This window comes from Melanerpes formicivorus, unplaced genomic scaffold (assembly GCF_026170545.1).
Source record: "Melanerpes formicivorus ecotype bairdi unplaced genomic scaffold, bMelFor1.0.p_v2 SCAF_26, whole genome shotgun sequence".
Lineage (NCBI taxonomy): Eukaryota > Metazoa > Chordata > Aves > Piciformes > Picidae > Melanerpes > Melanerpes formicivorus.
The window spans coordinates 6,649,741-6,677,118 of record NW_027142378.1 but is presented as its reverse complement, the minus strand read 5'-3'; the positions used below and the strand labels follow the sequence as shown (position 1 = coordinate 6,677,118).

At 35.7% G+C, this 27,378-nt stretch overlaps 1 protein-coding gene across 4 annotated transcripts in view; it reads right to left on the bottom strand.

Annotated features, from left to right (window-relative positions):
* SPATA17 (spermatogenesis associated 17) overlaps nucleotides 1–27,378 on the bottom strand; it is a 91,948-nt gene that overhangs the window by 44,553 nt on the left and 20,017 nt on the right. For all 4 annotated transcript variants that reach the window (XM_068153489.1, XM_068153488.1, XM_068153490.1 and 1 more), the window contains one exon: nucleotides 12,178–12,301. In XM_068153489.1, the coding sequence (XP_068009590.1) occupies nucleotides 12,178–12,301 (124 nt within the window). The remainder of the gene's footprint in view (nucleotides 1–12,177; nucleotides 12,302–27,378) is intronic.

Here is a 27,378-nt window from a genome sequence, read left to right as displayed (position 1 = left end):
TTCCAAGTAGTATAATAAATGTGAACAGGTTTAGATACTGTAAATTTGATTTGTGAAAGAGTTATTCTTTATTCTTCTTTCCTATTTATTTACTTTCTAAATCTACATATAAAATTTCAAACAATATATGCCTTAATAGATACAACGTAGCTGCTGCACTGCAAATAATTACACACATGCTAAATGAAAATAAAGTTGAACTGAAGATAAAATGTAAGGATGAAGTCAGTATGAAGAGTATCCCCATATCTTTAAAATGTTTTTGCTGTAATTTAACTAATAAAGCTATGCTCTATTTTAATTATTTTCCATATCAATTCTGAAAGTCCAAAATAATCAGCATGTATCAGGGATATAAATGTTTCATAAAACAGTCAAGTAATACTAAAGAACTAAATAAAGAAATATATAGCTTTGAGGGAGGAAGTCTTTGCAAAAGATTGCCACAGTAAGAACCTGAATAAATTCCTACTTTCTCATCCTGGTCTTTTAATGAGGAGTTAAACAAGAAGAAAAAGACATCAACAAAATAAAGTCTTAACTTGAAAATCCTTTTTTGCTCCACTGTAATTTGTGAAAAAAGTAAGCAAGCTGCGAGGAGAGGTAAGATATCTTTGAAAGCCATAAAAGTAAAAGCATGAAGGAGAGCTGTGAATGAAATATTTGCTAGAGATGGGATTGCTGAATCAACACTGACCAGTGCACTTCATCATAATTATCAGGACATACTACTGCCAGGGGATTTATAAAAATCCCACTCAGCAAATAATTGCCCTGCTGTTAGGAGATAGTCGGAGTGTTAACACACTGTCACAGTCCAGCGTTTAGTAAGATATTCAACATTCAATTACTCTTGCTGAGAACTAAAAGGAAACATGATCATTTCTCAGCTACTGCAGTTATGCTTCCACATGAATTCCAGGGAACAATCTTGTTAATCCCCAGATATAGTTTCTCTAGGAGGCAAAAGAAATACCTTAAAACATTAATGATTCCCAAGGAAAAAAATGTGCTTATATGATGCTGAAACTGTGTGTGTAAAAGAGAAGGAATTTAAAACTTCTAAATAACTAGTTAATTACAGGCTGTCAGAATATTCCCTATGCAGTGAAAAATAAAAGGATAATATCTTCAATATGAAATTTACTGGGAAAAGAGCCATCTATGAAAATTCTGTAAATACTGTTCTAGCAACAAGTATAATATGTCCCTGAACTCAGAAACATCAAAATATTTAAGCCACATTAGAATGTACTCCACAAAGAATAGTCTGTTCTTTTTTACCTATTCTGAACACATTTCTACGTTAACAATTAAGAAATACAGGGCAAACTTTGTTCAGATATGAGAAAAGGACTATAGTGTGGTACAATGTTCCAATTAGAGATAAAATTTCTTTACCATGGCTGACAACAGGAAAAAGTCATCCCATTGTGTAAATGTAGATTCGGTTTTCAGAGCACTTAAACCACACCTTAGGCCTGGTCCTGTCATCCTTACAAAAACATACTCTTAATAATTTAATCTAAATAAGAATTGAAGGACCTAGTCTGTTATTGTACCTACAATATTCTAGCTTTGTTTGAAATACTGCTTTTATACAGAGAGTGAGGGATTCATAAATGAGTGATGAGTAGCGTATATTCATTCAAGTGGGATTAATTACCTGTCTTCTGCTTAATACATATTCTGCTTAAACAGAGCAATAGAAGCATTAATTATCGTTATTCTGCCTTCAGATTGTAAGGCTTGGTTCAGTCCTTTTCAGCTGTGAAATGTTTCCTTGATATCAAAACAATGGTGCAATCACATTTTAAATGTACTTTTATGTAGGTAAACCAGGCTGCAGTTTTATGGACTATAGCATGAGGTGTTAAGGACACGTTCAAGTCTGGTATCCTGGACAGACTGTAAGATCAGCCTCTAAACCTGTACAGGCATGAAGTTCAATGGTAGGAGACAAAACTGTAATTGCATCTCCAAAAAAGTATCAACTGTTTGGGTATTTAAGCAATAAGACAAAAGATAAACAAACTTAGTTTAATGCATGGATCATTGGGGTATAATGTCCAAAACACAGAAGCCCAGCAAATGCAGATGTAGCCCCAAAATGTATTTACCTTTCACTAATTCTCTCTCTGACCAAGGTTTACTCTGTCAGACTCCTGATGACTTGACTAGATCAGGGATAATAACTGGAATGAGCAAATGATGGTATGGGACACAACACATATGATAAAGACACAAAACAGGGACAGAGAATTTAAAGTTCTCCTATGGATTTATCATTTGACTGCTAACTGATTTCAAAACAAATAGAAAAATAAAATGTAACTTGCTTGCAGATTCACAGATCTCATCAGGTTAGAAGGGACCCTCAAAGTCTCCAGAATAATCTCTGAAGGTGATTTTATTCTTTCATGTCTCAGTAAGTGCATGTGAAGACACAGCATTTCCTTACTTCACAGGGTTGTTTTGAAGCTAAAATTATTTATGCTTGTGAGAAGTTTTCAGTGCACTAAACCACTTTTTGAAATGTGTGATTCTATTTACATATTTCAAATGAAAATTCTATCTACTGTCATTGTCATAATGGAAAAGATTAACTTTATAGAATCAACTTGAAATTAACTTATTTTTCCCTCCTTGTCATCCTTGTAATTGTAAAAATCCTTCTAATTATACTTTTTACTGTCTTTGAATTTGTAACATCAGCTCCTTTTAACAGAGATGGAAACCTTACAGAAATTTTGTTAACAGAACAATTGCTGAATAGATAATTCATTCACTTCTCCAATACCAACCTAAATGAGGAAACATTTCATTGCTTTTCATGGTTTCTTACATCTGTTGCACTGTGCTTACATGTGAATCATCGCTCCGAGACATATATTCTGACAGCTTTACCAAAGGACTTGCTGTGGTAAACCTATAAAATCCAACAATGACTGAAAACTCAGAAAGTGACAGTGTGTTTAACAATGCTGTTTTCAATGAGACCAATGAACAATGAGGTGAAGCTTTAATGAAGTCATAGTACTGTATAGAGGAAAGAGTAAAGAGAAAACAGAGCCATGTTAGTCAGATTAGTAAAGGTAGTCAGACATTATTAGAAAGGAGTGATGTAACATGAAAAATTGAAAATGTTATTGAAAGATTATTTAAATTGGAAAATTGGAAGCCAAGAAAACAATAGAAGGACGAAGTTAATAAAGCTTTCGCTATGTGGATTGCAGGACCAACAAATTTCCCAAATTAACTGTATATATTATTATATATACAGTATATATATATTAGTAATATATATATTACTAAACAAAAGCATTAAATAAACTGTGCAAGTTAATGAAAGAAATTCACTATTCTACTATTAACTTGCCTAAGAGCCAAAAACCAAAAGAGTTGGTGTGTTCATGACTCATCTTGAAGTCTCATTAATGCAACGATGCCATCAGTGCCACTTCTTAATCAACAGCAAGGTTTGCTGTTGAGAAATGTATGGTATTTTATCTTGGTGACTTCCCTTCTACCATTCCTAACCTAGCTTTTCTTATGCATTTATCTCTTATTTTAACATGCACTTCTGTTACACTAGTTTCAAACACTTCTTGAGCAAGACCATATGTCACAGCAAACTTGTATAAACACCAGATGGATTACTACACATCAACTAAATTTATCCCAGTAAGAAGTATCTGCGAATGTGTGAGTTATTTAATTGATATTTGCACTACATTGTCATTTCCTTGCAATATAAATTCTTTCTAAAATGTGTGCACCACAGCATACACAAAGTCAACATTCAATATACAACTCACTCTTACCAGTTTTCTGACCCTGCAGCAACCCAATCCTTTTGTCACCCCAATTGACAGTAATACACAAAATGTGGTCATGTTTTTCTAAGATCTCAGCATGTACACTTTTGATAGATCACACAGCTTGTCCTTTAAACTCTGTCATTAATCCTGCCCACAGGAGTTGAGCAAGAAGTTTGTTGTCTAGGTGAAAATCCACACAAACAGAGATTATGCAATTCAGATGCTGAAAAAGACTGTTTAAGTGTAGGGAGCTTCTAGTTAGTGGATTTTCTAATGATTAATGCTAGATGCAGAGATACAACTATGCTATAATAACATATACTTAGTATGAGTGACATGGCTAGTTACAAGCTATTCAGAAATATTGCCCTGTCTACATGGATATGCCTTTACAACTGAGCTTGTGTAGAAGAAGTCGTAAAACAGCACTCAGACTTTACATTCTATTTTATGTTGAGCTCTTTCTGATGACAGATGATTTTTTGGTGCAAACTCTTTTGAATTTCTTTGTACAGTCATCCAGTTACCAAACAAACTGAAAGGATTTTGTATTAAGCATATCTTAGGAAAAATGGAGTTTGTGATAATGTCACAAAATATGCTCAGAATTATTATATCTTTTCTATGTTGAAGTTCATTTGTCATTTCCCCCAAAAAATAGGATGTGGATATCTTGTTTTCTGAAGAGTGTGGCAAAGACAGAAATTATTGATTTCTGTTGGCAACACTTTCACTCACCACTTGTGCTGGAATGAGACTTCTTAGAAGAAGGAATGGGAAGTACTGCTCACTGACATTGGGCAGAAAAACATCTGAAATGGTGCATAGTCATATGTTTCTCATATGAGGTAGGTCATGGTGTCAGCAAATAGCCTTTTGCCATCCTCTTCCCATTGCTCCCTAGCCTATGGAGCTAGCCTTTTCCAGGCATGAAGATCACCACACTCACTTGTCACAGAATCATAGAATCATAGAATGATACAAGTTGGAAAGGACCTCTAAAGGTCATCTAGTTCAATCCCCCTGCTAGATAGGTTACTCAAAGCCCTGTCAAGCCTGATCTTGAATATCTCCAGGAATGGAGCCTCAGCTACCTCCCTGGGCAATCTGTTCCAGCGTTCCACTACCCTCATCCAATCTGAATCAACTCTTCTCTAATCTAAAACCATTGCCCCTCATCCTACCACTACAAGCTTTTATAAACAGTTTGGCTTTGATTGTATTTGCGCTCTCCAGAGAGATTAAAAACACTTAGAGAGAAAGAAAGGCTGATTGAAAATTATATTAGCAAAACTGGGAAATCTATGGAAGTTGTAAACTTTCTCACCACATGGTTTGGGCAGAGCGTGCACTGAAGAGATTCTGGATGTATATGTTGGCTTCCAGCACTTGTCTCCTTCTTACATCACCATGATACTGTAATCAGTTGGCGAATTACAGTCCTGAGTGTTCCCGGGATGTGCAAACCCAAAGCGCAAGAGCTGGACTCAAATTCTAAGAGAACTATAGATTTTTGATTGAGTGTGCAAAACACTTAAAGGTCACTTTTGGAATTCAGACCTAGTGGAACTAACCTTCTAGACATAAACATCATGCTTTCTTCAGGTACAATGTCTTCCAGAATCACAAACACTCAGTTACTGGCTGCTTTCAGTTTACCTCACTTTGTCCTTTCTGATAGAAACATTAAGCAACGTTAACTGAGATCACTTCCAAGTGAGCTGAGATCGTGTGTTTAGTGCCCCACGAGACACATGACTTGAATGATTTTCCTGTAGTGAATACCTGTGAATAGGCTGATCCATCTGACTTCCAGTGTGGAAGTGAATGCATGAGAAAGGCTTGCTGATCAAACATCCCTGTCACAAGTTCTGTAAGAAGGATTTAATGTAAATGGAGAATCCTCTGGAAATGATATTTTATAAAAACAGAACAGTGCAGCATGAAGTGCTTTATGTACTAATGGTATTTAAATGTATCTGTTAGCCTATGTGAGAGCTAGGAAAACTCACTCTCTCCACTTCAATTTAAATGGGATTTTTTTATGGTACAAGCTTTGGAAAGTACTCAGAAATGTCTGATTTCTTGGCACAGAAGTGATGAGTGGATATTAAACACCCATGGATAGGTGGGGATGTTCAGTGACTAGGGCACCTACATTAAAAAAAAAATTAACTATTTTAGTTCATCTTCAGGAAGTATTAGTACTTATAATGAATGATAATTTCATCCCTTGAATGTTTTAGAGACAGGATAATAAAATTATTACAGTAAAGAGGGAGGAAATAAAATGTAAAAGGTAAGAGCTAATTCATTCTTCATGCTAGCTCAGTCCTTGGCCTTTCCTGAACAGACACTGCCAATAGCAACAAATTATGTATAATCATTTTGTGATGTGGACTGTTCACTCGGGACTAAGCTCAAATGACCAAACTTGCAGCCTTGTCTCTTAAACTGTAGATCTGAAGATCAAAGGCCAGAGCTTTATCCACTGAGTCCTCACCTTTATAAGAATAAAACTGCCAGGTGTCCAGAGATAGAGTGGGTGTCAAACAGTGTCATTTTAGACCAATTGTTTTTCAAGTTCTTACAGGACAGCACATTAGGTTAGAAGCATATTAATCAGTTGTGTCTTCTGAATATTCATTAGCCTGCTCCAGGAAGGATTTTGTAGTTGGTTTTTTTCTTCCTCACTTAGAACATTTACACCTGATTTTAGTGCAGTAGTAAGTTCAATAGAATTAACTCCTGACTTCCAATAGCATAAAAACAGGGCACACACAGTCAGCCTAATGTTTATGAATTGTCACCCCTGTTGACAGAAAAAAAAAAGTGTAATTTTAAAAACCCATTAGAGAGAGGAGAAGCAATAATAGCAAAAGGCTATTTGAAGACTTTGAAGACTGACTGTATGGGAATCTCTTCCTGATCTCAGTTTCTTTACAAGACACAGTCTGCTCATTCCACCACTTCTCCCACTTTCAGGTACCACTGCCTTCTGATCCACGCCACACTGTGGACTTAGAAGTCCTCCACCTAGTAAGCAGCAGTATTGACAGCAGAACATGACAAACTTGCTGCCACTCACCTCAGCACTGCAGCTTGTTCTGTCAGCAGGTACTTAAGCAGTACTTGATACGGGATCTTTGGATTTAGTCTCTTATATACCTAATTCTAATCATCATTGTAAGACTAAGACCAACTGCAGTGTTTCTTGGAAGTTTAGAAATACCAATGTCAGGAAACATACAACCACATGTTCAAACAAATACAAGCTCTTCATTTCTACTTGTGCAAAGAGCCATCAATGCATTCAGTGATTCTGTCTTTCAGCGACTATAAAAGCTGTTTGTCAGACATTTGCAAAGGATGGCCCTTTAATGCAAATGTCTACTTGCAAAGACAAAGAATAAGATTCTAATCAGTTATAGTGAATTTTGTTAATACAGAAAGGGGAACTACAGGATTATAGAAGGATAATCTACATAAGTAAACATGTTTATAATAGAAAATCACATTTAATAGGTAGCTCATTTATTAATGACAACTAAAAATAAGGATCATTTCCACTGCAGTGGAAATAGCATACTGTGATTTTAGACTAATAAGAAAGCATGAATTATTATAAGTTTTATGTCTCAATCAGAAATTATAATGCAGTTCGTGATGTAACAGGTAAAAACAATGAAAAATACATCTGCACTGTTATTGTGTTATAAAACAGAAATTACAACAATTATTCTTAACAATGGCAAAGGCTTGTTAAATATGTGTTACAATTTTTACCGTGTTCATCGTGAAGTCAGAATTTATCAGATTATTAAGGTTAAAAACACACAAAGCAAACAATTATATATATATATTTATACAATTTTATTTTAATATGAAATAAATATATATTTGTTAAATGGAATTTAATGTGGAAGCCCCACAGTTGTCCCCTCAAAGAATTATTTCTTTGTGTATTTCACAATGGAATTTCTTGCAACAGACAACCAGTACCATGCCCTAAGTTACCACATGGTAAGAAGGGCATGGGCTTGGCTTGACTCTTTTTTTTCTGTGTCTAATAATTATGAGAATTACAAAATTGTCTTTCAGAGAAGTAATTTCCTTCAAACAAAAGCAGCTCATGAATCTAAGATGTTACTTGACTACTCATTGATCCTACTGGTGTATACCTCAAGTTGATTAAAGCTCAGTGATTCATAATCATGAAGTTTTAGAGCTTGTGCTTTATTTCTCCAGACATGATTTGGTTTAATAATAATTTAAATACAATTAAAATTTACTTTCTTTTATCAAGCCTACCCTTCTGGCTACAAATAGGGTTATATTTGTGTGGCAGAGATATTACAAGTACTACAGAAAAAATATTTATCTAGTTTTTAGTAAAAAACTATGTTTTGGAGTTGGCAGGATGCATGTGGTGGGTTGAAGTTTCCCCCCAACATTAGCTGACTTTTAAAGACATCGCCTAAACCTCCCACAATGCATAATATTATGACTCCACAGAAATATGCCAAATAATTTCACAGTATCACAGTATCACTTAGGTTGGAAAGGACCTCGAGGATCGTCGAGTCCAACCTATCAACACAGACCCCATGACTAGACCATGGCACCAAGTGCCACGTCCAATCTCCTCTTGAACGCCTCCAGGGTCGATGACTCAACCACCTCCCTGGGCAACCCGTTCCAATGACGAATGACTCGCTCGGTGAAGAACTTTCTCCTCACCTCGAGTCTAAACCTCCCCTGGCGCAGCTTGAGACTGTGTCCCCTTGTTCTGGTGCTAGTTGCCTGGGAGAAGAGGCCAACCCCTTCCTGGCTACAACCACCTTTCAGGTAGTTGTAGAGGGCAATGAGGTCACCCCTGAGTCTCCTCTTCTCCAGGCTAAACAGTCCCAGCTCCCTCAGCCTCTCCTCATAGAGCTTGTGTTCAAGGCCTCTCACCAGCCTTGTTGCCCTTCTCTGGACACGTTCAAGTGTTTCAATGTCCTTCTTAAACTGAGGGGCCCAGAACTGGATTTATATTATTAATAAAACTTATTATTACACATTATTACTAAGAGCAAATTAACATTACTGGTTAGTAATTATTGATCACACAAATATCCTATTTTAACTTTCTTTTTCTTAAACTACTTTGCTAAAGTACTAAGTCTTTTATTCAAATGAACTATTTGTTTCTTCTGCAGATTAAAATGTTTGTATAAATGCAATGTATTTTTTTTTTTTAAATAGCAGTGGGAAATAATTGTAAGTTTCCATGGCAAAAAAACTCTCAACCAACTGCCTGCAAATAATGTAGGGAAATGATATGGTGTAATAGCATATTTTTTTTTATCATCCAATGATTTTCCTTAATGTCAGTTTCGTAGCAATGGTACTAAACACACACCTCCCCTTGTAGAAAATTAGTAACTGAAGGCAAAGAATCTTAAATCTATGTATGCCTATATAATATTTTGTAGGCAGATCAAATTTCTTGTTCCTGAGTTGAAAGCATGCACACTTATTCTGCCCGTGTTTTGAGCTGACCAGGAGCTGTGTAACTGCATTAATTCTTGAGCTAATATACCGTGGCTCTCAACAGGGCTAATTAGTTTGGGTTCAGCCCCATGTTATAGCTCCAGATTGGCTTGGAAAGTAATCAAAGCAAGCTCACATCTGTCTGTATAAGACTATGTGTATATACCTGGCATCAGTAACAACAAATAATGCATACTAATTCTGAATCTGATATCTGTTTCTTTCTCTCTTTTTTTTTTTTTTTCCCCTTTTTTTTTTCCTTTATAAAGGTAACAGTTGACAGAAGAAATAAAAGCTGGAAGAGTAAGTTAATTTATGACTAAGGCAAAACATGTTGGCTTCATCATAGGCCATGCTGTTACATACATACCAGACCCCCGGTACATTCATGGCACTAGCATCCTTAAGCTTTACTATTTGAAATGTAAAACAATGCAAGCAATTAGAAATGGGCATGATCTCACACATATATATGTAACCTATGGAGTAAGAAGAGCAAATTCTGCAATCCCTAAAGGATTTATAATCTTTAAAGCCCTAGAAGGATCACTGTATCATCTGTGCAATGCTACAATGTTCGATCATCTCCCTGTTTAGCCTATAACATACTTCTGAGCTGGGTTTCTGGGCTTCAGCTCCTAAGGAGTGGGGCACTGAATTTGACACGCCTTTCTTTACTAAAACCAAGGAGCAACAGCTCCTTAATTCCCTTCAGAGAATAAGTAAACATCCTTTCTCCTCTTTTTGCCTGTAGTAAAACAAAAAGATTCAAAATCGTTGGATATATTTGAAACAAGTACTGTAAATACAGATTTTGCAGTGTTGCCCATATAATTTCCCTGAGCATTTGCAGCCCTTAATGCATGAGGTGGCTCAGCTCCACTATTGCACCAAGTTATGCATGGCAGGAAGGGGAGGAGATTGTAGCAAACTTTATCATCTTATCTCTAAATCTTCTTGGGATTTAGTTAATCGTGACTATAGAATAAGTCCAGCTCATCAACCTTTTCATCTGCTATGCCCTCTGCTTATAATTATTATATTTTTTCCTTAACTCACTCAAAAGCGTTGACTTCTGTGGCCTGTTTCTACTGAGACATGTCTGGACCTTGCTTAGTAATCCAATTAATTATCCTTTGAAGACAGTAAGGTGCAACTGAAGACAGATCAGACCATCAGGCATATGAGACAGTGCATCAAAACAGTAAATTCTGCACTAAAAATATTTGCCTGTATCTTAGCAAGAGATCAAATTCTATAACTATGTGCAGTTGAGCAATACAATACTTTGATTGCAGAAGTGGTTGACTTTATTTACCTTTATTCTGGTTCTCAGGTTGTCTGTGGGTGTTGCATTCAGTTACACTCATTTATGTTTCAGGAAATTGCCCTCTACCAGCAGTCCTCCAGGTATGTGGCTGAATTAAGACACTACTTGCCATTCCTCAAAAATGTGTTACAACTCACTGAACCAGTATCATCAGAAGTAAAATAAGTTTACTGAAACCTTTTTGGATTACAGGTCACCCAATGTCTCTAACCAGGCCATTTTTGTACTCCAGGTAAACACATTAATGCATATGCATTGGTTTGCATAAAGCATCCTGTTTTAAACATGAATTCCCAATTTTCTACAACCTAATACAATATTAAAACACTGTGCAGATTAGTCTTAATATTCTAGATGTCTATCTGAACAAAGCAAGTATTGTCAGCTAATTTCAGTTATGAACTAGCTCCCCTGCTTAAAAGCCACTCAGAAAACTTTTGGTGCTATTTTATTCCTATATTTTCCGACATTATATTATTTGCAAATACAATTACTTACATCTGATTTACAAGCTGAGGTTTCATAACTGTTATGCAGCTTATTAAAATATACTCCTATTTACTGGATGGATCACAAATAATTGCCAAAGAGAGGGAAATATTAAAAATTCTCTCACTAAGTGACATGATATTTTTCCTGTGTTGTTTAAGATTAACAATTCTTACACAAAGATTATAATTAACAAGCTATGAAAAGCAAGCACTGAGTTCATTTTATCTTACCTTGATGGAATGTTAATTCTTCACTCATAAGAAGAACAACCAGTAACCAAAAAGTTATGGACACAATACACTTTTTTGTTACAAATGTTCACAAAAGGGGGCTAAACAAAGAACATACAGGCTTTACTAATCATATCAAATTTGTGTAAGTTATACCTACTCCCATACTCACCTGTCTGTGAAGTAGCTTACACCAAAAAGCTTGAAAAAATATACACCTTTCATCAATACAAAACAAATTAATCAGTAAATATTTAAAATTTATGAGGCATTTCTAACTGAAAACAATCATGCTAAATAAGCTGATTCAGGAAAAGCTTTAGCTGAAAACCTGCATTTACAATCTATCCTAAAAACAAGCAGAACACAGCATCAATTCAAGCTCAATTAAAAAAAGGGAAAAAAATGAAATCCCTTCTCAGTTTAATAACTTGTTAGTTCTTGACAAGTGCAACAACACAACAATAAGCCAGTCAAAATGAGTTTTTAAAGCGAGGTTATGCCCTTCGTGTTGTGTTATCACAGTGGCAGATCAAACTGCTGACTTGGACTCTTTCTGCCAGCAGTGCTGATGCTGCCTCTATGAAGCTGCTGTCACGGAATAGTCATGGTACCTGCTCTTGCCTATAGAAAAGCACTAAATTGAACTCGAAGTAGTGTCTTTGTGATATCTTTTCAACAAGTCATGTCCCATTCAGCCTGCTAGTTTATCTCTGTCAGGCTGTGGCCCAAGTGGTTTGCATGAGCTGTCAGGGACAGGTATACCAACCTGCTCAGTGCTAAGGAGGTAATGCATCTTTTGGGCTTGGTATTTCTTTTCCTTTTCTTTCTTTTCTAGGTCTCTCCTTTTCTCTTCATTTTCTTTCATTTCTGTATATTCTTGGAGTTCGCTCCTGTAATAAAATAAGTCTGCCAGTTAGAAGAATAATAGATGTGCTAATGTTTTATTTTGCTTTAACCCTTCACAGTGTTCTGCTACTATACATTAGCAGTATATTGTTCCCACTGGAATGCAAAATGACAGTTCATTCAGTTCTATAGCAGCAGGATTCTACATAGATATAACTGTGATGAAATAGGATTAAAATTACAAAACCTATACAGTATATTAGCCCTTATCATTTACTATTTTGAAGAATATGTCAACCTTGGTGTTTTTACAGCTTGATTACATAGCATTCATAGCATGTCACTTAATGTTCACTTAACGTTTCAGCTAGTGCCTTGCAACACCACCTTCTGATCTGCAAACAGAACAAACCTTATGGCATGAGAGAAGATAGGAAACAGAGGATAAGTTGGCATTCATTTCTAGATCCTTGAGCTTTTTGTAAGGTTTAGAATGTAAGGCATAGAGAACAATTGGATGCACACCTTTAAAGTGTGCAACAACCTTAAACAGCATTTCCATAGCATTAGGCTTCTTGCATGGGTCAATTTCTACTCTGGTCTGATAACAGTGGTACAGAAAAAATAAGAACAGAACTGCCTCATGAGCCACTGCATGACAGAGATTTGACATCACATACTCACGTAACACACAGTGTATCTGTGTACTCAATAATGCATAGAATACCCCTTCTTTGTAAAAGAAATAAGGAACTGTACCTAACACAAGCTCTCAAAGAACAGAGAAAACTCATAATTTTAACTGGAGGTTTAGAAGAAAACTTTCACAGAAAATGGGTGTACAGTTCCTCAGCAATGGCTTTTTTTTTCTTCTCATAGAGCCAGGCTTGCTGCAAATTATGCAAACAGTGGAGTGAATTAATGTTCTCTAAGAAACTAAATTCCATGCTATTGTGCACAGTGCACGTGTATGGAATATTTTTGAGCCAGTTGAAAAAGGTTAGTTTGATTAACACTTGTTATTTTTGTTATTAAGAAATGGCTAGTTCAAATTAACCTGTGTGCCAAAGACACCAAGCGTATTCAGTCAAGCATTTAGATTGTTTAAAAGTTAATTAAACACCCAAATTCTGCTCTTTTTCTTTTTTTAAAGCATGTGAGTATATGATAAAATGAAAAGCAAAAATATACTATTCACATATCTGGATAATTCAAACATTCCCACAAAACAGATTATTTAGAGAGGTCTACATTAACAGTCTCAGATATTTCAATGAGTACCAAATAACACACTCTAGGACAAGGGTCAAATCCTGTCAGAATATGCACATGAATAAGTTTGCTGATATGAATAACCCCATGGGAAACTCATATTGCTCCTGAAAGTGTTTGTAAGATTGCGACTCAGAATTATTCTTACTATTTTAATTACCATAATGTGAAACTAGTTCATCAAAATACGGGAAAGAACAGGAATTGCTTTATAAATACGAACACTACAAAACCACATTCTTAAATTCAAGTTGCCACGTTGAATTTTTATTTGTTTCAGGCTGTCTTTCAAGATTTTATCAACTGAAATAAGTAAGATGTCAAGCAATTAAACACGTGTTATTTCAAATGTAAAAGAACAAAACCAGAATGAGACAGAAATAAAGACTGGGAAAGATGCATAGGCCCGTTTCAAGCCACAGAAATATTTTGTGTTGCAGTTTACTGTTAAAGCTGCTAATACAATATTTCATACAAGGTTACTTATGAAGCACACTGACGTTTAAAAATCACCATGCTATGCTTTTGCAGCAGTGTAATTTTTTTTCCAACATAAGATTAAATTGCAAAATAAATGAATTACTTAGAGTGGCATGGCCCCCATTTTGCCACCCTTCTCTTGAAAATTGCTTATTAATATGAAAAAAGAAGTTGGAAAATAGCCTGTTTTACTTTATGCATAGCGTTTTGGGGCCTCAAAGCCTGCAGAGCCGGACTAGCTGCACATTTTAGATTGTGTTGGCAAGCAGGGACGATGACCTTCCTGACCTGCATCTCAAGGCTATTATTAATCGCTAAGTAACCTGGTAAAGCCAAACAAATTTGTTTCCATTGAAAGGATCTCTATCTGTGTCTGAGAATTTGTGCTGTACCAAACAAACCTCATTAACTGTGTCCATTTTTGACAAAGAACTAGGAGTTGGAGAGATTGGCGACCTTTCTTTGTCCTTAAGGTACAGACTTCAGAGTCACTGCATGTATGTGCATAAGCATTTTTACTTGGAAACTCTTTGTTCTGTATCAATCAATCAGAAACAAATGAATAGACAGACAATGCATATAGTATCAACTTTGTTCTTTTATTTTATGCCAATTTACCTTCAATATCAGAGTGTATGATCCATGTTTTACATATTTAATATTATTTTTTGTTCCTTTTTGATTACAGAGTCCTCTATTCATCTTTAGTATCACTGTCTATAATTGATGAAATGTCTGTCAACATATTACTGCAGTTTGTTCATGTTCTTATATACTCAAGCAGTTGTTCTCAACCGTTGCTATGGAAGCTTTGATATTTAGAACACAACTGGTGATGAAAAGCCCCAAATAATGATAAAAACATAAATTTGTATTACAGCTGTAATGATAATGGGATGCAAAATGCTTCCCATTGTCATTAATCTGAATTTGCCAGAGTACTTTGAATGAATGATTAATAATTGTTATTTGTTGAAAATAAATGAAGTCTCAAACACTTTTTGAAGTTCAGTGTAATTCATGATCTTTTCAGACTACTGTAACCCAAGTCATCATGATCATTCCTGATTATCACACATCCTCATTAATGCTGCACCATAATCCGTTTAAAATTCTGTGGTTTTTTTTAACAGCTACAAACAATTTTCAACATAATTTTGCTGCCTACACATGTTGTGCTAAAATATAAAGCTTTGCTAAAATATTTCTGTCATGCATTATACTGCTCTGTACAGTTGTACAGAATGAGCAGACAATTCTGTCTCAGGGGTAATAGCTCCCAAGGTGCTTCTCTCCATAAAGGCAGTACCAAATAAGAGACATGTAGTAGTCCAAACACTGCATGACTGGAAAGCACAAATGTTTTAACATAATAGTACACTTATTCTAGAGCCCTGAAACTTTCACCTCTTCAACCATACTCTCAAGAATTTGGATAGGAGCAACAAAAGCAGGGAATCTAAAAGTAGTTGGGTATGGATATAGTTATTTTATACACTAGTATTACTTAGTAAATACTAACATGCTATGCACCCTGCAGAAAAATATGTACGAGCATAAGCGGCACTAAAGGCATAAATTTAGACCTCCAACTAGAGTTAGACTTCCAGATACTTTACATACAAATGTGTTTATTGAAGAGTTTCATGCTCGTGTCATGTATGCCTTCTGAGAGAAAATAAATCCAAATTCTGTTAAAGTCAGCTAAAATGTCATTGAAATTAAAACAATCTCTGGATGAAACCCTTACACTTGCTGCCAGCCCGTTCTTTGTTCATATGATCTCTTAGGTTCATTGAGCAATAGGAAGTGATCTTTTCTTGGGATTATATGATATTATGAATACTAGCTACGATGCATCATACTCTGGGGACTCTGGACCAAATTTGCTTCAGGATGAAATTTTCAAGGTTTGGTATGAAGTGGGAGAATTGAATACAGTAAAATGTTTGCCCAGATTATTTGTGGAGAAAGAGTTCTCCTGAAAAACATATTTTAAGTTAACTAATAGTCTGTTTTTATAAATGACCTGTCTGTTGCATGGCTCATAGTTGGAACAGTTCAGTTCCTTTCCACTCTGAAAACTGAAAAAGTGAGCAATTTTTTTATCATATAATCTGTTCATTAGCACAAAGCTTCTCTCTTGTATTAACAGCATCTGCTGCATCTTTCTACAAACCTGGCTTCCTATATAAACTTAGTCCAATCAGAGTTTCTCCTACGTAGATTTTTACAGCATATCTTTGTCGAGGAAATATGTGTAAGTTCTGACAAATGTAGTGTCTTATAATGACCTGAAAATTGGTCAATAAATCAGAAGACCATCAATGTTTAGTAGTGCAAATTTAGGGATCTTTTGTTAAATAAGTGAACATTCTGGGTTTGCCTTGTCATAGAGAATGTTTCGTGTTACTGAAAAACAGCATATCATTATCAAAGTATGTGCTTAAAGCTCACCAGTAAAAATAATCTTATGTTAACAAATATGTGAAGTAGCTGTTGATTTGTTAATGATAAAATTCTTTGTTTTATAGAGTTTGAAAAGAAAACACATTCATATGACAAGATAACTTATTGTTATTCTGATACTTCATTATGCAGTAAGCAGTGGTGCTGGTTCCAGCTATGAGATGCAAATTCAGTTGACAGTGCTCCTGCTGTCTGTATAAAGGTTAAAAATACACATATAATATTGTTCCTGGCACTTTTGGAAAGGTCTTCAAGTGATGATTTCAGCAATATACAGATTTTAATAATTCCACATAAAGTTGCATTTTACAAATTCACACTGACCTACATTTATTGAACTTTATCAAACTATTGCACTTTTTTGGCATTTTCATTGGCATTCTTTGGACCTTTCACCAGACAACTATAAAATTATAATAGTAACTAAAGTAAAGGGCATCTGAGGAAATCAATAATGAATATAGTTGCTTAGAGTACCCAGAAAGAGTATCAAGTTATTGTGGTTTTTAACAGTTCAGATCCCAAATCATAAAATTCCTGCAACATAGGCAGCAGGCAACCTTACCATAAAAGGAGATAACCTACATTGATTTTACTTTCCTGACTATATATCATCCTTCCTGCTCAAACACAGAATATGGAAGGGAAAATGAAATTAGCTGGACAGTATTTTTGGTACACCACTGCATGCCACTTGATTTCTCATTACATTGGAGCAGATGAGAATGGGGTATGACTTGCCATGATAATATCGTTTGACTTAATCTATTCTATTTGGGAAAAAATGAAATATACATATGGAATAGCTTAGGATGTAAAAAATAGTTTAGAGAGCTCTGTACTTTAACACAACACACATACTTACATTATCTATGTACCAATAGATATCTTGATCTCCCTCAAACTTTATCTGAATTTTTGAGTGAACCTGTTCAGATTTATTGATCACAACAGAGCAGGTCTGCAACCTTCTTACTCCTCTCATGATGTATACTCCTGGCATAACCAAAACGTTTGATCTCAAGTTGCAGTTAAACAGATGCTTAAAGAGACAGTCAGTTATTAGTGGTACAAGGTCTGTCACTGCCTAGAAGAGTCCCCACAAGCAGGTGTCCAAAATTCTTCCTAATTTTAAGTGTCAAGGTTTACACCAATTCATTTGACAACTTAATCAAGACACTGGCTTCAGAATCTGGAGGACTAGTACTGCTCTGTCATTGCAGTGCAGTGACCAGGAAACTAATATGACTCCTTAGGATGAAAAATAAAACAGAATACATAAAGCTCATGTGTAGGCATGCAAAAAACACCCTGTAGTTTCTACAATTAATGATTTTACAGATAGAAATTTGTAACACTTCAAAATCCCATTATAATTTGGGCATAGGAGAACAAACTCTACTCATCTTTCCTCAATCACATAGTGTACCCTGCCAATAGAATTAAGTGACATACTAGTTCAACTGTCAAGGTCCACAATGTGATCAATATACTGTGTAGGAAATGCGATGAACATAGCAGTGAAGGGCATACAGTGAATGAATACCTTGTGCAGATCAGGAGATCAGGACACAGCATGTACTAGACGATAGGAAAGAACAGACTGATGTATCCTTCTTATCCTTCCAACTTCCACTGCTGCACAGTTACTCAAGAGAATGCAACAGCTTTTCAAAACACTGATTGCAGAGCCAGTTCATAAATAAAACGGTGTGTGTTCCCTAATCCACTCTACAGAACCTTCTAATTAAGGTTTCAATAACAACTCAGACAGAATTTTTCCTTTTCTGGTAAAACAAAATCTTTCAAATTACTCCAGTTTCTGGAAACATGCAAATTAATAGTACAAAGAGGTTTTTTCCTTGTCAGTATAAATACTTAAGCTGAATTTACTTCAGAATACCATGAAGTTTACTTTTTTGTTTTTAAGGTCCACTTTAAATAAAGATGTTTTGTTAGCTTAACTATTTTGATTTAATTAAATTGTAAAGCCCACCCATTGTGGGTGTGGTATTAGAGTATATACAACAACAAAGATTCTGTTGGCTGAAGAACTAGACTGTACCAGTGTACTGGATTTATACTCAGGTCTATACTACTAAAGCTAAACACAACAGGAAGAATGTTTTCATTCCATGGCTGCTCCTATTGATACCTTAATGGGATCAGGCTGATTGATTTGCTTAATCAATAAACAATATTTGGGGGCAACAAAGAGGATTTTACTCAGAACACATAAGAGAACCTTAAGTCAAATTATTCTGATAGTTGTTATGCGGCAGTGGTCATTTCTAGAACAGTGTAGAGTGTCACTGCTAAACTGCTAAGAAAGCTGTCATGTTCTTAACTTTTTTCCAGCAATATCTATATATATAAAAAAAGGGATGTCTAACCACAGACAAATGCCATTGAAAGTTTTCTAGTGAATGTCATGTAAAAGTATCTGTTATCTTTTGGCACTCCGATTCCCAGAAGACTACATATGCTACCATCTGCCCAGTAATAACCAGAGAAAAGCACACTGCTATATTTTGCTCCAGTTAAGCTGTTCCCAGTACTAGGATGAATTAATTTAAAGTAACTGTTATCTCCCTGCTGCAGTACAGGACAATGTAGACATATCTGTATTCCTTTTGCTTTAATATATGGTACTTGGCAACATTTACAATATTCAACATCCTGTGATTTAGAAAGCAAACATGACATTTTAACTTCTAAAGGTCATCAGTTAAGTTGATTTTCCTTCTCAGGGTATCATGAAACAATTTGAGGTCTACTTAAGTCACTTCTTTCACTTTCATACAAAATTCTGCATAGGATTGCAAGTAAAATGGTACACTTTGTTCATATTAAGCAGGTTTTACAATGGCAAGGCAGGGAGAGCGTTCACATATTGACCCACTTCATACAGCAGAGCAGTAATGCCAAATCCCATAATTTCATCCCAATTTTTTGGTATGTGATAGTTTTCTCACACTCCATACTCATGGAATGATGTGACCAGTTGGGCATCTAAGATGCCATTTCTAATGAAGCATAAAATATTATGAAAGACACAGAAAATTGGTATATTTTTAATAATAGCAAATGCAATTATTTTGGGGGAGATATGCGACACTTTTTTAAATACTGCATTGCCACTTGCAAGTATGTGATTTCACAGCAGTGGCTAATTGCCAAACTGAAATTATCAGCTCCATCACAATTCTCAGAAGGGCTAGGAACTCTTATCTCTTACTGTCTTGAAATCTTTGAAGTAATCAGCACCCCAAAAAAATAGGCGTTCTTTAGTATGGCAGGCAAGAAATTATGCTCAGAATTAAAGTCTACTTTCTGACATTTGGGTGCTACCAAGAGCAACAAAGTTGGTGAGGGGTTTGGAACACAAGCCCTATGAGGAAAGACTGAGGGAGCTGGGGTTGCTCAGCCTGGAGAAGAGGAGACTCAGGGGTGACCTTATCACTCTCTACAACTACCTGAAGGGAGGTTGTAGACAGGCGGATGATGGTCCCTTCTCCCAAGCACCCAGTACCAGAACAAGAGGACACAGTCTCAGGCTGCGCCAGGGGAGGTTCAGGTTAGATGTTAGGAAGAAGTTCTATACAGAAAGAGTGATTGCCCATTGGAATAGGCTGCCCAGGGAGGTGGTGGAGTCACCGTCATTGGAGGTGCTCAGGAGGAGACTTGATGGGGTGCTTGGTGCCATGGGTTAGCTGTTTGGGTGGGTTGGATTGGTTGATGGGTTGGACGCGATGATCTTGAAGGTCTCTTCCAACCTGGTTTGGTTTTATTCTAAATACAACTTTTTATTCTAAATTCTATATAAAGCAGACTACACTTAATTATAGATTTAGGCATCCAGCTATTTGTGCCTGAAGAGTACATCCAACATTTCCATTTTATTGTCTATACAGGAACACATAGTTTTCTGATCTGAGTACTAGATCCTTTCTTGAGTGGCCAAGCACAATGCTAGGTAGTGGTGAGGAATCCCACCACCAACTACAAATTGGCTAATGAGTGCTGCCTCATTTTAGGTGTCATGCAAGCTGAAAAAACAAATTAGTTTATCAGATCAGTCTATAAATATTTCACAATTAGCTAGTGACTTGGACAAGAAAAGAATAGCCTGTTTGGAGAAAAAAAGTGGAAAATATCACTTTCTTGTAAGGCTTTGTTGTGCTGATTTGGTTTGAAGGCAGTAGGAACTGTGAAGCTCAAGGTAAAACATTGGGATTTAGCTACTCTGTCAAGGATGAACAACTTAATGGATTTATGTAATTATCCCTACAAGGTGAAGAGTCTGAAGACTCTGAAAGGGGGATAATAACAACAAGTAAAAGTTTCACACACCTTAAAAACACAAATCATGCTCACAGTATGAGGAACTATGGCTTTTAAAGGGAGTAGTCTGAGTAGGATTCATAAAGATGAAGAAGGTCTTTAATGATGCTGTGATGAAAAGATATTGAAATCAATGCATTATATGACAATATATTAGAAGGAAAAAAAATTATTCATTTCTTATGCACTATGACTGTGCTGAGCTCTGAATTTTAAAGAATGAAAGTCTCTCCAAAGTGTTTTTTTTGGGGGGGGGTTTGGGTTTGTGGGTTTTTTTTTTTTTTGAGAGATCAAAAATAAGCTACACTGCAGCACATTCTGAAAATGCTGTGTGTGTAAATGAATTACTCACTGGTGTAACTGTAGACACACTCATGTATGAGCTGGAATATTTGGATATCATAAAACAAGCTTAGTTACATAATCATTTGTATACAAATTGCTTCTACAAAAGAAAGGAAACATCTAATTTTATAACATAACTCGTAAATTCATGCATTTAAATTTTATGCTTCTTTATTAAGTTGACAGTTGCACACCAAGGGAAAAAAAAAAGCGACAAAAAAACCTCATCACCTTGTTTTAAAGACAAAAGAACTGCTTTAAGTGAGTTAATGGCATATAACACTTGTCATCCTTCTAATGACCTAAGCAGCTGAAATTATTAGTTCTCCAAAGGGTACATGAAAAATGTTTATATTCTTTTTTCATGTCTTTAGTCTTGAACTGGTAGAGCTCTTCCCTGATAACCTAGTATAGCCTGTATATAGATGGCCTGTCATGTCTCTACAATTAGATAAAACCAGAACTGCTATAATTTAATCAGTTACAACCTGAAAATTATATTTTGAAAATCAAGTTTATTAATATGTAATCTTTGGGTAATCATATTTATTCTCCTAATTTACACAATATTTATGATACTCTACATGTCCTTGAAATAGGGAACAGGGACACTACACTATGAAAAAGTGGCCTAGCTGCTGGAGTTCATAAATTTTGTTCAGCTTTGGATGAGTTCAAAGAATTGCCATGTAAGAAAAGCCTTACAGAGGGAATTTATCTGATTATGGCAGTAATAATTACCCAGCTGTTTATTGCAGATAGAGAAATAATTCATGTAGGCAATAGGCCGTGGTGGCAATGACACTCTGCATTTAGTAAATATGCAAACTGTTCACTTCTAATTAACCAAGCTAGAGGATGCCCTTATTAAATGTATAAACTAAAAGTGCCTTCCTGACAAGTGATGAATTGTTACATTGCACAAACTCTTGCCACAGAATTACTGGAGTGAACTTGGGGCTTAACTTCATTAAGAGATCTTGTGGGATAGTTAAATGAGGATGGACAGCATAACAAGACCTACCTGACAGTCAATGATATGTTAGAGCTTAATGAAACTGCACCTCTTCCCCTCTTCTACTTATTTTACAGTGAATATCCTGCTTCAGATGAAATAGAAGACTGTCACGTCTGTCTATATAAGACAATATCAAATTCTAAGATTAGTCAGTTTTTGTTCACAGAAAATGTTTTGTGAGCTGTCAGCAATTTTAACAAAAAAGTCTATCCAGACACTCCCGTGCCTTCAAAGCTCACAATTATAAAACTGTTGTTATTTTGCAATACTGTGTTGTCACACCTGGTTTATTTGACCTTCTCCAAAAATACTCAGCTACACCACAGACTCTTTGGTCCAAAGAATGGATGCAAGGATCTCAAATTTCTTTCTATACGTGAGATTTAAAAATTTCCTTTGGATTCAAGAGAAATAAAGCCTTCTGCTTAACCTGTTACAAGCTCCTAAGTGTTTAGTGCTATGCAAAAATACACAAGGAAATACAATCTTCTATTCCTAAACACTATAACCTAACCAGTTACTTATGTTACTTATGATACCCATATTTATCCACAAAGTTTGCTCTCTATTACTTAGAACTAGCCAAAAACATGGTAAGACTGCTTTCACCACTTGTTCAGGAGAGACATGAATAGAATAAGGCACGTGACATATGTCTAGCTGAATCTGTAGGGGAAATTCAGTTTACTTAGTAATCACAATGGTTTCTACCTAAACTTCACTGTATGCAGGAAGCACTTTCCCAATGAGTTAAAGCAGGATATTGCCTGCTCTATAGCTTTAGTCACTTCATTTCAATTTCATGATTAAACTCAAAACAAAAAAACTCCACCTAAAATGTCTTGTTTGGCACAGCACATTATTAAAAGTCAGTATTTATAGACTTATATGTGCTGTATAACAGCATATCTGTAAATGAAACTGAGTTAATTTGTATAAAAGTAGGCAAAAACCTCAAAATGGAAACCTCAAAATGGACTAATTTGTCAAAGAGGTTTTATGCTCAGACTCTGTAAAGAAAGTTGGATTTATGGACAACATGTTTAAGAAGGAGCGACCATCACAAAATGCATGACCGTAGAGAATATTTCAGCCAAGTGATTCTCTAAAATGTATCATTTTAAAGCTCTCCTGTGGTCTAATGCCCACTTCAGAGAATATGAGCATCTGGATATTGTTTGATGGAAACTAGGTCAAATCACAGAGAAGAATCAAATTACTTTTTTTATATTGTACTTATCCTAACAACATCAGCTTTGTAGCTATGGAAGTACTCCAGGATCCTCAGTGGATTACACATCTGAGTTTCCTACAAGATCTAGAAGTTATACCTCAAATCCTCTGGAAAAGGCACAGATGTCTCAAATCATGTGCCCTACTACTCAAAATGAATATTTAAGTAACAGAAAGCATATTTGACACCTGTCTCTATTTCTATGGCTCCCAAGGAAAGCTGGCAGGGTAAGTTTACCTTTGGAGAATTCAAACTACAGGTTAATAATTTAAAAAGCATAATTTATTTCCTCTAGATATCTTTGAAGACAAGGAAAAGAAGATGGGTTGAAGATAAATTAGTTAATTAAACATCGAGTGAAAGATAACATTACAAAAATGAGTTTTTTATTGTGGCAAGAATTCCAAGAAGCTGTCTGAAAGGCTTTGGCACTAATTGAAAATAGACTACAAAATCAATTGCTTCTGCAGTCAATGAGGAGGAACATTTTAATTGAATTATAAGACAATATATACATTCTTCAAAACATTGTGACACTTGAGAAAATGGCCAGCAGCTAGACTTATCTTTATCATAAATGAACAGATAGAGGCAGAGCAAGTTCTTCTCATACTACTATGATGACAACTGATTTATTTCAAACCCATGTCATGCAAAACAGCAACACCTCAGAAGTTTTAAGAACCACAATATTTGCCATGTTAAAAGTAAACAGACCTTACTAGTGCTCTAATAATCAAAGATAGATACTGTTACTTTTTTCAGTACTACACGCTCAGGCATATTTGCAGAGAAGCTAAACACTGCATTAGATCACCAGCAACATGCAAGAGTACTGCATTTCACTCTTCATTAAGATTATAAAAAAGAATCAGACTGCACCAAGGATTTGCAAATATAGATATTGCAAGGGGAGTGATTTTTATCACTTTGCATTATCTATTTCCCTGGCATTTTTTGAAGATCAAAAAGCTTTAATGGCGACTGTGATGCAAAATCTGCTGATAGAATAGCTAGTCAAAATGAGATGAAAGTCCCTCTCTTCATGGCCACTCCTGTGGCATTTTCACTACTAAAGTCAACAACAACAGAAAGAAGAAGTTGTTGTCCATTCTCTACAGGTGTGAAATTCATCATTTGTAATTGTAAGCGTTCATGTAAAGTGTGATGCTTGCTAAAGCTAGGATCAGGTCTTAGTTTGCTACCTTTAAGGCAGTATTTATTAAACAACCAAGAAAGCTGGACTACCTGTCTTGATTACACAAGAACCCCAATGCCAGTACTTTGCCACTGCTTTGTTAGTTCTCTGAGACTGCTATCTTACAGAGTTCTGTGCCTAAGGGAAAATTTAAACAGTGCCATTCATCAGTAAATGGAGCACGACATCCCAAAATCTTATCTCTAGTTGCACACCTGACATACAGCGAAGTTGCTTTACTGTAGTTTAAAGGCCAGTGTGTAGATAACCTTAGTCAAAGAACTGCAAGTTAATCACACAGTTGGGTAACTGACATCATCCATAAATTCTGATATAATGGCACCAGTGCACTAATTTATATGATGTCCATTTGCTTATCATGGATTGGAAACTGTAACACCACATAAAAGAAAATTCTAAAGCATCACATGGAGTTACAGCCTATGCTAATTGCTTTTGGCATATTTCACCTCTTACCCATTTTGCCCACACTTAGAGATGTTAGATATAGCTTTAAGAATGGTTCAAAACTAGGTGTTTTCCCTTGAAATGAAATACACTAACTCCACTGAGAAATAATGTCAATTAATGTATTTATACATGCAACCACACAAGTAATCCACATTTAGACAGAACACAGTACTCAATGGTATTTGTTTAAGTGCAAATGAATGCTACTGATGGTAATTTATTACTAAAATCTAAATAAATACTTAAGAACAGGTTTTCCTGGCTTGTTTAGAGCTTCCTACATCTTGTAGGCAAAACAGAATTCAGGACTGATGAACCATTACACTGAAGCTAAAATGTACAAATGTCAAGGAAAATCTGAGCATGTACTTAATGCAGACAGAGTTCAGGGTTCAAATTCATTCTTTTGCCATCTGTCATGTTACTCTTTTGAGTCACTTCAGCTTAGCTACTGGGGACATAGTGGGGACACTAGCAGTCATTACAACTATTGGTTCTGTAGCAGTGGGAAGTAATGGGAATGCTGGAAGAAAATCCACACACTCTTCAGTCAGTCTGGAAGCTAAACCTGACAGTTATCTTTGGTTCATACAAAAACATGGCTTAAGTTAGGATAAGCAGACTGTTAGGCAAGTGAAAACCCACACATAATATGACTATTATTATTTAATTATATTTTAGGTCAATTTCTGTTAAATCAATTTCTGTTAAACTTAATTACATGCCTCTATGGCTTTAAACTGGGGCAGCTTCTATTAAGTTTACTTTCTCATGGGGTTTTCACAGTAAAGACAAACGATAAAGGTCTGGCTACTAAATGAGGGCAACTATTAAATAAGGACGGTTTGTATTAAAGCTGAATGGTAAAGATGCAGCTACTGGCTAAGAAAACCCCTTAATAAGGGAAGTGTCCTGTATTTGGGGGGAAAAAAATAGGACAAGAGAGAAGGAGACCAATTTTGTTCAATAACTCTTATAGGATACACTTTTAAGGAACTAAGACAATGTCCAAAGTTTCATGGCAACTTCCTCTAATGTTTCTTTTAGAAACAAGTGCGTGCTAATTTGATACAGACATCTCCATAATGGAAGAGGAGAAAATTAAGCACAACCCCTGGTTCTGGAGACCAATAGGTAAAAATGTATCTCAGACTGACTTGTAATATGATTCCAGGTAGCTGTTGAAACATAAAAAAATTTTCACCATTATTCTAGAAGATGAGCCTGAGAACCATACATTGTAGTTTGGACTGGAATTATATCACAATTCCTGGAAGAACAGAATTTAAACAAAGTTTTGAAAAGATAAACTTCTAAGTATGTATTTTGTTGGGGTATTGTGGGTTGATTTTTTGAGGGGCGGAAGGCAGAGGATTATATCCACTCTGAAATTCTTGAAATCAGTCTCCATTTTACTGTGTTTATAGAATAGAATAGAATAGAATAGAATAGAATAGAATAGAATAGAATAGAATAGACCAGACCAGACCAGACCAGACCAGACCAGACCAGGTTGGAAGAGACCTTCAAGATCATCACGTCCAACCCATCATCCAACACCATCTAATGAACTAAACCATGGCACCAAGCACCCCATCAAGTCTCCTCCTAAACACCTCCAGTGATGGCGACTCCACCACCTCCCTGGGCAGCCCATTCCAATGGGCAGTCACTCTCTCTATGAAGAATTTCTTCTAACATCCAGTCTAAACCACCCCTGGTTTGCAGAGAAACTTGGTTGTTCACTAGCATTGACACTGCACTACTGCATATATTCCAATAAATACAGAGGCTGAGGGCTTAAACCTGATCTTCACTAAACATCTACTAGATCTCATAAGAAGAATGTTGAGGATAACACATATATTAGTGTTCAAATGTACCCCAGTAAAAAGATTGCTGCAGTGATTCTTAATTGCACTTGAGAACTGATGCATTTTAAAAACTGAAGCAATATGATCTGTTTGACCAAATTCTCTCACAAATACTCTTTTTTTTCTTTAATGTGAAATGTGGTTTTTTTTAACCTACAGGACATATATTTCTATGAAATCCAGAAGACAGAACATAAAATTAGCAGAATGTCAATAAATCATTTGCCAGTTAAGAGCTCGCACAGGTCAACTTTGACATATTTTGATGTACTTTACCTGTTAATGAAGAACAGTACTAAAGTATTTCTTTACTAAAATACTGACTCAATGCATAGGCTTTATGGGTTTTAATGATCTGGAACAAATAGTAGAACATTTGATGAACATGCCAAAGTACGGAAAGACAAAGATTTTTG